This window comes from Cygnus olor, chromosome 6 (genome assembly GCF_009769625.2).
Source record: "Cygnus olor isolate bCygOlo1 chromosome 6, bCygOlo1.pri.v2, whole genome shotgun sequence".
Lineage (NCBI taxonomy): Eukaryota > Metazoa > Chordata > Aves > Anseriformes > Anatidae > Cygnus > Cygnus olor.
Genome location: NC_049174.1, coordinates 14,407,793 through 14,420,884, shown reverse-complemented (window position 1 = coordinate 14,420,884; position 13,092 = coordinate 14,407,793). Strand labels below are relative to the sequence as shown.

At 37.9% G+C, this 13,092-nt stretch overlaps 1 protein-coding gene across 1 annotated transcript in view; it reads right to left on the bottom strand.

Annotated features, from left to right (window-relative positions):
• The window catches only part of RAPH1 (Ras association (RalGDS/AF-6) and pleckstrin homology domains 1), a 95,559-nt gene that overhangs the window by 48,692 nt on the left and 33,775 nt on the right, over window positions 1-13,092 (bottom strand). Inside the window, 2 exon segments of the mRNA XM_040560882.1 lie at window positions 8,504-9,021; window positions 9,813-9,918. Of these exon segments, the coding sequence (XP_040416816.1) occupies window positions 8,504-9,021; window positions 9,813-9,918 (624 nt within the window).

Sequence of the window (13,092 nt, the reverse complement as noted above, 5' to 3'; positions counted from 1 at the left end):
AGGGAGGATTATTTTGCAGGAAGACCACAAAATTATTGGAATCCCTAGGCAGCTGCACAAACACTAGAGCCAACACAAGGTGGGGCAAGACTGCTCAACTCAGCAGAAACACAGACCTAAATTAGCATAAAACCAAACACAAAAATCATAAATACATTTTGTCTGCATGGATGAGGTTTCAAGCAGTGGAATTTTCCCAAAAGAAAAAGCATAGCAGGAAAAAAAATAAGTAAGGCTTTCATGGAAAATAGTTGTCTGACCTGTCCAAAAAGAGATGCTTTAGTTAAGCTGGAAGACTAAAAGGGAAAAGAACAAAAACACATACAATAACAACAAGCCTGTAGATATCAAATCATCAAGAACTCCATCACTAGAAGAGAATGGGTATGCACAACTGTGGAGTTAAAAGTCAGATTCACCTTTTCAGTTAGGAGTAGATAGGACGTATGGAAAAAAAATAAACCTTTATTCTTTAAAAAAAACACTGACACTGCTGGTCTAAAATCTACAACTTGTAAGAACATGAGGTTAAGCAAAATATCCAAAATAAGCAAATGTAACCAAGATTAAGAGTAAGTTTTGTTAACTATAACTGAAGATTTGTCCTTCTATCGACAGGCAACCATTATTATGCTATTACAGCCTAACTGCTAACCAGAATGCACAAACTGACAACTAGAAGGCCAATTCTCAGTTGTTTGATCATAACATGAAGTCTCATTTTGTGGATTCAAATTCCCTTACAAACCTGACAAACCCTAGCTTTCATCTTATAATATAACAGTATATGCAACTGAAGTAAACTGCATAAATTCCTTTCTCCTCTTAGATTTTAATGTCCCTTAATGGGCTGCTTTGTTCTCTATTTTTGTCATCTGTTCCAAATTTCCTAAAGACGTCCTATCTGTTCTCTCATCTCATTATATGTTGAAAAAAAAGTGAAAGAATTTATCTGTGTTTCAAGTAGACTGGTATATCTACAAGTAAATTCAGTTTTAAAAGCTCCACTAATTAATTGCAACTTGTACAGTGATATCTTCACTGCGAACTGCAACTGAAGTCTACAACTCCCCCCAGTACTTTTGATAAAATTTGGTGGAATCATAATGCAAGCATTTTCATTTCTAAACTGAGGTCTAGTGGCTTCTTCTGAGACGTATGCTGCTTAGATATACTTGGTCATTGATCTACAGTATTCTCTTGTAGATCAATCTAGCAAGAGTTCCCCAACCTCTGATAAAACATTTTCTTAGCTTGTCTGTATCAATGTTATGATTATTTTCTTAATAAATCCTATCATAAACACAAAAATATTTCTAAAATGTTGTGGAACCTGAATGAATTCAGTGAGATTTATTTAAAAGTGTGGTCATTTAGGCAGTACCCAATTCAAACCATCTTCTACAACTGATGGAAGTCTGTAACAGTGATTTCTCTAATCAATGCATGTAAAGAGGTAGATACAGAAGGAAGGTGAAAGGATAAAAAAAAGTCGCTGGACTGCAGACAGCTTCCATCAGTAGGAGCAGCTGTTTTATTTGTAGTGTTACTAATCAAAACTGCACACATACACCCCTCTCCCCAGAAGTCTAGCTATTTTAAGAGAATAGCTGCTCAGCTGACTACCGCTGCCACCAGCTTACATTCTCTTCCTGTAACAGTCAAAATGCTTCTGTGACTAGAAAGTGGAGACCAGTGAAGCTTGAATTGTGTTTCTTCATCTTAAAAAGTTAGAAGACTTGGACACTAGCAATCAAGTGCTTCAGATCTCCATAACATGATAGAAAAAAGGGCAAGAACACCGAAGGCAAATTTTACTGATAAGGTACCACTTTGCTGGAGACAGTTAAGGTGATACCACAGAAGTTTCTTGGCAGATCGACAGATTTGGGGCAGCCAGTTTGGTGGTTTGCAGATGACTCCAACATCATAGAACTGCCAGGAAGAAAAACATTTAGGCATATACAATGCCTTTTGTTTTCAGTGCCATAGTTTAGGCTGGGATTGAGTTAATATTCTTTGTATTTTTAATGAAAATATTATTGATAAGACCGACATTTTAGTTGTTACAGAGCACTGCTCACACAGACCCAAGGACATTTCAACCTCTCATGCTGCCCTGCCAGCAAGAAGGGTGCACCAGGAGCTGGGAGGGGACACAGCCAGGACAGCTGGCCAAGGCTGGCCAAAGAGATATTCCATGCCATATGGCATCGTGCTCAGCCATAAAAGCTGGGGAAAAGAAGGAAGAAGGGGTGGACATTAGGAGTGATGGCATTTGTCTTCCCAAGAAACCATTATATGGAATGGTCCCTGCTTTCCCAGATGCAATGGAAAACCTGCCTGCTATGCGAAGTAGAGAATGAGTTCCTTGTGCAAGCACCTTTTGCTTTATCTAGTTAATTATCTTAGTTCATGTTCTCACACTTTTACCTTTCCAATTCCCTCCCCCATCCAACCTGGGGAGGGTGAACAAGCAGCCATGTGGTACTTTACTGCCTGCCAGGGTTAAGCCACAACACACAGGTAATGGTAACAAAATATACCATAACTGCAATTTTTGTGTGGACACCAGCTTTGCCAGACAGTTGTGTCAAGTAAGACAAGTATCATACTGTCCCTTTTCCCATTCCTTCTAAGGAGGAAATTTTTAAGCTTAATCATCAGTATCGGGCAACTTTGAATGGCAAGCTCAACAGATAAGTATATTCTTGCACATTTTACACAAATCAACTTCCTGCTACACTTTAATTAGTCACCTCCTATGTGGAAAAAGTTGCATGGCAAATTTTAAATTCATGGCTATGAAATCAATTGGACCAGAGAATCAAGATCTAACAACACAAGGATAATGTTTAGGTTCTCATTTCCCTTTCACTTATTTTAACTTGACACGCCCCAATTTTTACAACCACATGTGTATTAAGTTAAACTTTGAGAACGTTTCCTATGGATTCTGAAGTTCTTACCAATAAATACATAAAAATCCCATACCATCATTTTCTTTGCAGATTCCATAAGCATGTGAAAAAATTAGGTGCTAGTTTTGCAGATGTGGAGATAAGCATATTAACAATCATTGTGTTCTAGCATATCATAGGAAGAAAACTGTTTTACTGTCATGCATAAATTTCACAATGAATAGCTAAGCATATTTGATTACCAGAACACAAAAACATTGCTTACATTTCATAAACTCATAAGTTTATGTCAGACGATATTTTGAAAGCCTCAAAAGAACTGCCAAATGAAGAGTCGCTTTACATGTACTTCAACAACATCTGAAAACTGGACTGCTCACACTTCTTACGCCAACAAAACTGGAAGCCAAAGTAACACTTCAATGATAGATACACAATTTTCCTTTACTGTTGACTTAATAAAAACACTTGGTGATTAATAACTGTAAAAAAAAGAAGAGAAAGAGATGGTCTAATTGTTTTTCAAATCAAGTCTTTCCATTGACTATTTTCAGCTCAGAAAAAGGATAACTGGAAACACTCCACAATACACTTTTTGTGTACAGAACTAACAACATAATAGAACTGGCAGATTTTTTTTGTCTTTAAAAAAGAAAAAGAAACAAAACAACAAAAATAACAAAATCAAACAAAAATGCCAAAACAACATCAACCCTTCCTTGTTTGTTGTGTATCGGTGACTATTCTCACAGAGGCAAGCATCTTTAGTGTCTGCTAACCACACAAAACATGGAACATAAGGAAGACCACTCAAACCTCAGGCTCCCAAAGACAAGAGCCAATAGTTCCCCATTACTCCAAGAACTAAAACAGACCACAACTGTTCTTTAAATCACCTACAAATTATACATGAGGTTCAGCAATCCAACTCTATTTTAAGACACTGTCACCTACCAAAGACTGTGTTGCGGACTTCCTTCTCTGCCTACAAGAACACTTATAATTGCATTTTCATGCAATGTAACATTTAGTAATCACACACAAAACATGACCTACAATACCTTGTTATGGTTAGAAAAGCTTCTGTATTCCTTTGTGTAGCAATCACTATCTTAGTGGCAACTAAAATAAACCATGTAAGAATAAAGGCAAAATTGCTGTAGAACTAATTTTTTTTTCCTTACACCCATTTTTAATTTTCCACTTTGTCCCACAGGAGTTTCTGGCCAACGCAGATCTATCTATGTATGCGCAGCTTGCATCACAACCATTACTGTCAGGCCCCCAAAGCTCCCTTCATTTCCCAAAAGAAACATTACAGTTTACTCTACAGTTCCTTCTTCTCTGCCAAGTGAAGCAAAAAATCCGTAGTTTTAATGAACTAGTAGTCCCCCATCATAATTTTCAGTTCTCATACATAATGTATAAAGCTACAATGAATTTAAGTAAAAAATCAAAAAAGTATTTTTAAGATTACTACCCACTAAATTACGGATTATCTCTGCAAGTCAAGATCTCTCAGCTGCGCAAACTGGGTTACATACAAAAAGAACTCCATCGTGTTGGGAGGGGAGTGGGGGGACAGTGTACTGTGCCAGACCAGATGGCAGACTTCAAACTTATCTTCAACCTCTTCACTGAGCATATGCAGGACAGTAACAATGACTGTCCATGAATAGGCCCTTTCACCATCAGGCGTAACCAGCTACACAAGCGTGATCAGCACAGTTCTCTATTCTCTCCCTGCTACTTTCTCCTCCTTTTGCTCTACCACAACTTGCTGAAAACAAACAACTTCTGGATGGCAGAAACAAGGAAACAGATAGTATGGGTGGGTAAAGGGGACGTGTTAGTCATATGGTCATCACTTCCCCTTCCTTTACTCACACTATTACATCACTCATTCAGCTCTATATTCAAGTAATATCTGACAAGCAGAAACTAAGATTTAAAGTGTATGCCTCTTGTTACACAATTACAAACATAGAAGACATTAAGAAAGGGAGAAAATTAAACAAATCATTAAGACAAATAAAATAATTATTTTAGGCAAGTCAGAGAATTCCAGCCAACTCTTCTGAAAACAGCACAGAGACAAATTCAAGAAGGATTGTCCTGGCAAACAGCACCACTGAGAGTAACTATCTGTCATGATACTCAAGCATCTTGCACACCACTATGTTTCTACAGTGCAGACTTGCTAGGAGGAAGAGGAGGAACTCACTGAAGTGCCTGTCCAGTTGCTCAGGCAAGAAGATTTGAATAATTCGTTACTACTAGTGAGCGTATTCCCACTGTCCCTTTCAGTCTCCAGCTCTTGGCTATGCATTTCCCTGCTGTACATTAGCACACATCAGAACCCCCGAGCCCATGCAACTAACACAGAATGAGCCCCAGAATAAAACTAGGAAATTCTGGTTTAAGTACTGGTAAGCACCAAAGGTGGGGCAAAGGAGGCTATGAAATCATGTAGGACTGTGGGTGGGGAAGGGAGACAGGAAAGGGAAGGCATACCCTTCTATTCTGGGAGGGGGGCTATGAATTGCAGCCTCTTTCCGTAAGATCTGTCTCTAGGATTAGTCAAAGCATACTAGGCTATACATACCTTCAGTGTGCCAACTGCATGGCTGTTCTTTTACAGCATTCCCCTACATTTCCAGGTAAGGGGGCTCAAACACACTGCAGAATTATTTTCTAACGTAGAATACTGAAGTTATTAACTGCTAAACTTGATTCCCCTTTTCAGGCAAGCATTTCCTCCTATTGGAACAGTCTTCCATCTTACTTAATGTTATTTTCTTCCTCTAGTGATTCCAACAAAACTAAGTTGCAGAAGAAAAGATGACTTCTTTAAGTCCCTATACGGCCTGGAGAGGACAGAGGATCACTCAAAAGGGCAGAGCTGCCAAGTCACTGACCTCTTTGATAACAGCCATAGCAGAAAAGGAAAAAAAAATTAAAGGTCAGCTCGAGTACAGACAGCCACCAGGAAGGCAGGCAAAAAGAAAAGGGCTAACTTAAAACACTACATGGGAAAAACAAATTCAAAACACATCTGTTGAGGCCATGAAGTAATAGCCTCTCCCATTTCTAAATTTAAGAAAAAGTCTTTGCTGTTTTTCCCCCCCCCTACATTGGCAGTGGGTCTTCTCCAAAGACTACTCTCTCAGGCAGAGTGATGTCTTCCACTAGAAACAGAACCACTGAGACAACTGTCTGGGTGGGAGAGCAGAATTCAGCCCTACCAGGGAAAGGTGTTTTGGTTCAGAACCTGGACATGAAGGTTAACAGAACCCTTCACAATAGCTTTTCACGCACTAAATGAAATAGGAAAAAGACTCCTTTGTTGAGCCCAGTGACTCTACCAAGGTCTTGGGTTTCTGCCTATTTTTAAGATGAATTTAACTGAGCAACCTCCACCACCAACTCTGTCAAAACTCCAAACCAATTTGATTTTGCCCTTTTATCAGTGTTGAGAAAAAAGCAACTCACAGTGAGAAGTCCCATCAAGTAACAGACTTAATATTGAATAGTTAAATATCAATCCTGTAAACCTGGGTAGAATTTCTCAGAGATGAACACTTTCCCCAGGCTACCAAAATTAAAAAGACCAGACAGAGTAAAACAAAGCAGCACTGTTAATGACTGCAAAGGTTTCTGCTCTCAAGAAAAGAGCAGAATTTGGCTCTCAAATTACCAACACTTTCTGATTACCTCCTTTAAAGGAGTCAGTCTTATCAATTTATCTGGGCAGGGAAACAATAGCCACATTCTTATGAGAAGCAATCACTGGGTTTACAAAGCCAGCTCTCAAATGTCTGTGAGAAACGCTTTGGGGGGCAGTTCTGAGCCTCACAGTTAATGGTTCAGAAAGTTGCTCAGAAAGCAACTGTAACGAAGCAATGTGGATTAGCCTCTTGTGAAGACAAAGCTACTTCTTGACTTCTGCCTGTTGGCTCAACGACACCAAGACACTTAAGTGGAGCTGGTGGTTTGTTGATTACCAATGCCATGCAAAGAACTGAAAAATGTGAGACTAGAAGGGTAATCTTACTGATACCTCAGCATATCACTCCTGAACTAAGAGGCTGAGATCTGGAGTGATACCTGCAAAATCAACTGCCACATCTTGCATTTTTGAGAAGTGAATAAGTTTCAAATTCTTCTGCAATTTGCATGGCATAAGGAAAAAGTAATTCAAGTAAAAAATAATTTCTGCCTTAGGAGAGATAAAAATGCATTATTGTAGAATATTAGGCATTAAAAGAGATATCCACATGACTAACAGTCACGGATCCAGAAGAAAAGTAAGTCTTATCATATCACAGAAGGCGACTGAAAAATGGACAGCAATATAAAATCAATAACAGTCACGGACTGGGCTCCAGCTCTTAGACCCACAGCAATAATGCAAAGGTTTGCATTTTAACTTTCTAAAGAGAAAAGGACACATTTCTATCTACTGTTGTTTTTCTTCACTCAATACAAATCTCCAATTAAACAAAAATTGATCACCAGTTTTTAAGAAAAAAAAGTTTACCTAGGCTGTAAATGTAAATCACTTATTTTTCACTATTTCAAATAAAGATTTGAATTTAAAAGTGTGACCTTGATGTGTTGATCATTAAACTGACAAGTCTGCATCATTCACTCTTTATATCAGATGAACTTTTGCTACAGATGGGTAGAGGCACTTTCAGCACAGCTCACTCAAATTAGTGTTAATTATTGACTAGAACAAACTCAGCTTGTTCCAGTTTTCTCTTTGGTGGAGAGAAAACTGAAAGAGAACATTCACATTAGTACAGCTGACTTTGGAATAACACGTCAGGTTTCTGTTTCAGAGTATTTCTCTGAGATAGCTTCTAGTTTACTTTTTGTTTAAGTTCTTAAATTCAATGGTACATTTTTCTTATTTCCTCACACAACTCACCAGCACTTTTCAGCATTCCTCAAACTCACTTTTTTTTTTTTTTTACTGATTTGCTCTGATTATTAACCAATACGGGGCACCAAAATCTCAAGTGAACATCTGCTATTCCTGTATCACAGAGCAATTTTTTCTACATTGGGCATTGCTTTGAAGTGTTCTCTCAGCCATATATTAAATAAGAGTATTAAGAAGTGGCAAACTGCTGGTATAGTTTCAGATACTGGGAGTGCCTATCTGGAACATATGCAGTAACTTAAGTGTACTGTAACGGGAACATAGACTTGTTGTTCAACTTGTCATTCCTTTTTTCCAAACTGTAAACTCCTCATATTTAAATTAAAAACAGTATGTAAGATTTACTCAGAAGAAAAACGTTAAATATTGAACGTTAAAATCCCTGAGTGGCTTTGGAAGAGGAAGAGAGATTGGAAAATCTTAAAAAACAAACAAACAAATTCTTTAATAAGATTCCTTGCAGACAGATAAAAGCAAAGAAGTAGCCACACTGCATGTAGCCCACAGAAAAAGCAATCCTGATCTGCAATCAACCCCGTTGTACTGAACACGTTTAGCAAGGAGTATCAGCATAAGAGGAAATAAAAGGAAAACTCCTGAAGAAAACAAAAAATTATTGAATTAATGACGCTACCTCAGTGATTGGTTGCCCTTGTGATGTCAAGTCCAGTTCCTGAGGCCTTGTCACCTTATCAATATCCAAGGAGTCCATGCTGGAAGCTGCAGAAGTTATGCTGGAACGGGAGGAGTTACTGATTGAGCGCGCCTCAGCATCACTCACTGTGCCAGCTGATGCTGTCCTCCTGTGCTGAGCAGTAACCACTGGTTTGGTGTCTTCTGCAACTGACTGCTGGGCTGCCTCATCCATGCTCAAAGAGGCTTTCTCTAACTGTGCAGTGATGTCATCCAAAGAAACGTTGGCATGTGATGGTTTAGTCACCTTACCAGATGAAGAGGATAATCCTTTCATACTGCTGTGCTTAGTAGAAGGTCGGCTAGCAGGTGGTTTCTGAGCTTTGGGTTCTGTGGCAAGGCGTTTCACTGCAGTATTATTTGCTGAATGAGACCCAATGCTGCTGAGCTCCTGCTCTATGGAACAGAGATCAGCCATGAGGGCATCTAGATCCACAGTCTCCCCCTGATTCAGGGCTTCTGCAATGAAGAAGAGTTTTTAGTATGCGCAGGTTTGTTACACGTCTCTTTGGAGAAAGAGGGCAGAGGAAACTATTTTCATTCCCCATCTATATTGCAAAATCTCACTGCTAAACACAAATTTGCACTAACACTCTTGACTGGTCTAAGAGCAATTAAATGATTATTTAGGTTAAACACATTTACTGATAAGAGAAACCTATGAATTATTAGATTACATTTGAAAGGTCCAAACTGCTGTCACACGAACAGAATCTAAAAATGTACTTGTATATACCATGCTCTAGCTTTTTTAAATAAGTGTACTTTGCTAAGCACATCTGACATTGCTTTAAAAAAAAGCCACAAAATACTATATGAATAATCAAACTTTTAAATTAAGGCTTCCTATGTTACAACCATGGGAAGTTATTTTAAGACAAGAAAAAATACACTTCAACGTGCAAACATTCTGTAGCTATATTCCTGCATTCTGACCCATGAAGCAAGACACTCTTTCTTTCTGTTTAACAGATACATGTTAATTCTTTCATGAGACCAGATCCCAGAACAAGTATTTCTTTAGAAACACTAGACTACAATTCTTACATATTAGGTGCTGTAAAAGATACGGTTTGGGGATATTTCAAATTTTATGCCATCAGAAAGCAAGACCTTTAGAGCAAACATTTTCATTTCAGCTAGAAGTGTATTTTAATGCTCTATTAAACTATTTTACAATGATCTTACTTATGGCTGAAATAGTTCTTTCCCTAAAATATTATTTGAAAGAGTTAAATAGTTCAACAAACCATTCAGATTGTACATGGAGAAACGATATGAGAAGTTGGCAAGATTAGTTTCCTGATGGAGAGGTGATCTCTTCACTGGTGCCACAGGTTTATCTGTATCCAAACTCTGAAAAGGACAAGAAAAAGGGCAGAATTAACTTTGACAATGAACCAGAGAAGGAAATGTTCAAAACGAATTAAATTGATTTTCTTTAAGATAACATTTTCAAAATCTCCTGACACATCAAAAACTGTTTTTTTCAGGCTTTAGATTGAAAATGTCACTGTATCACAGAGGTTTAGTTAGTCAGTGAAAAGATACTCAAGTTCTGTTGTTACGGAATTACATGAAAGCATGTTCCAAATGCATTTTTCAGTGTTTACATACCAGCTCATTTTAAAACACAGCTGACTTACCTATAACAACAACCCTGCAGAGCATTGGACACGGATCTAAACAAGTGCAAATTATGGCACCCTAAGAAACTTGGCATATTAAGCATGCCCGTGGTATAAGCACAAAAAAGCCATTTGTGGAGAATTCTGTTTTATTAAAAGGGATTTTTAATTACTAAATTCAGACATTTCTCTCAGTAAGTCTTTCCCGTGAAAAATGATGAACTGTGAAAGCAACTCCAAGCCAAATATATGACATACTTTTTTTTTTGAAAAACTAATATTGGGAAAAAAAGACAAGACCTCTTTCCACCTGATATATCTAATTGTTATATTATGAAGGCTGATACAAACATAAAACTTTACAATAAACACCAGCATTTTTGTATATAACAAACAGTAGGGCACTATGATCCAGCTGGTGACCCAAGAAGTACGTAATGCCCCAGAAGTGAGAAGTGTTATGTGGGGAATTATCTCCTACTATTGCTTGACAGGCCTGCAGAGGGTGTGAATTAAAGCAAAGCTTATATTAATAAAGCTTTCCTGACAACGTGTTTGTCTGAAAGAAAAAAGCATCTTCTAGCTCCAAAAGAATTAAGTTTCTCACCTATGTTTTTTATTTCAATTTTCCACATCTTTACTCACGCCTTTGTTAAAATAAAATGCACTAATCTTTTTATTGTTGTTGTTTGAGCATTTATCTTTGCTGAACCCCTTTCCTTCTCTCCTCAGTTTGCCTTGAACTTCAAAAAATGATTTTATTAGGAAGTCAATCATCACTTAATGAGCAGAAGCCAGTAATGCAGCACTGTTTTCCATCATATGGAAAAAACACCTGTAGTACCTCTGATGGAGCTTACATACGGCCCCACACAGAACAGTTGAAATATATCAATTAGAACCCTAGAGGCAGCAATGAAACTTGAGATAAAGGAAGCAAGTTAGGGCTCATTCCTTCCAACTGAACCCACAGACTGACTCAAAACATCTCCTGAAAAGCAAATAAACTCTGGTTAAAAGCATTCTTAAATTCAGTAAAACATATTTTAGATAATTATGTTAGAGCACGTCCTTGGAAATAATTGAAATACGCTCTTACTAATTATGAGAGCACATTCTCCATCATGCATTATGATATTAAAATACCAGTTTAGAGCACTGCTGAAAACTGAAACAGCAGTAAAAGGTTAGTTCTGAAACATGAGAAGCAAGGTAAGACTTTATTTATCCTGCACCATATAGCAGGATAATCTTACATCAACTGCTAATGCACTCTGTGACAGACACTGCTCACGTGTGCTGCAAATTTTGTGACTATCTTTTATAGTGCTTTTATTAGGCAAGGGGCTAAAACAAAGTGAATTGAAATGATCTTAAGACATCCCAACAGTTACCCATCTTTTAAAAAATACTTCCATCTGGAAAGGAATCTGGGTCTTACTTTTAAACCCTCCTAACAAACACATAGGAAATCTAAAAAAGAAGTTAAAGTTCAAGGAACTTGGGGACAAAAAGCTTTTTTGCCCACTGCTCTCAGAGTGCAGCTGATAAATAGCAACAAATGATGAAACTATACCAGAACGTACTTTGGAGCTCATGAGCTGTAATCATGCCCCTTTACTGGGACTTCAGCTGCATCATGACACAACCACTTTCTAAACAAACTAACTGAGACACAACTGACTGTATTCATTTGTTTATACAAAACCATACGAGGTTATTAAAAGTCTGGGGAGAAATGTCACTTCTAAGTAGTTGCAAAAGGCAGAATTGCAACTGTAGGGCTATGTTGCAGACTGTGTTGCATGGTGATACAGATGTGAGAAACAAATTGCGTGTCCTCCCCTTAACTACCTGTTAGTATGCTTTAAGCATTTTAAATGGATCAGCACACAAATCCAGAAAGTCTATGTTAATAGTAAAGCTATAAGTCCCAAATAAAGTACACTTATATTTCTAGGCTGCTCATAGCTGCTAAAACGGAGCAAAGAACAAAAAGCCTAAAACCAATTACCCATTGTGCTCATCTGTGAAGATCCTCATTTGAGATAATTTACAGAGATCCACGCCTTCAAAAGGGCTCTCATTTACCATTAAAAATCCTTTGCAGGGAATTAAAGACAAAAAGAAATATGATATGCAGATTTCTTTCACACCATCTTCCATTCATCTGAAGAGGTAGATTCTTTATTGACCTGTATGCGCTAGTTCAGAAAAAAAAGATACTTTCCCCTGTTTTAAAGTGCTACCTACCATACAGAACTTGCAGGCAGAGCCTTTAAACAGACGACAGCAGACATGAGTATGAATGTGAAGTGCTGCTGTATGATTAGCTCAATTTCCCTTCAGTCTCTGCAAAACATGATTCCTCCTTTTTCCCCATGCTTAGAACAAACAAGTGATAAAAAAGCCCCTTCTTCTGTGGCTTATTGAAACTAGGGGTATCACACCTTTGCTTAAGTCTAAGTGACAAAGAAGAAGATGAAACACACTATCCAGGAGGACAGCTCACGACTGAAAAAAGCAAAAAACCATAGCAGTCAATCACAGAAATAGACTATCACCTCAGGAGTATAGCATCTCATTCCAAATGCAAGGTGTTTTGTTTGTTTGTTTTTCCTAAAAGCACTAGAAAGAACAAAACGCCAAGAGAAGATGCATCAGCTGCCTATCTGATGCCACAAGAGTATTCTGGGTGTATCACATTATCTTCGCATATCATCAGTAACACCATTCACACTTTTTCTTATTGGTCTTCAGGTACAACAAAAATTCAATGCTGTTGTGGCTGGACAATGTCCAACTACACATTTGGAGATAAAGCCCAGCTTTAGTCAGCTAAAGTCAGTGTTTCTCTACATACATGATGACAAAAGACTGATTCCATAGCTTTCAGAAGGGA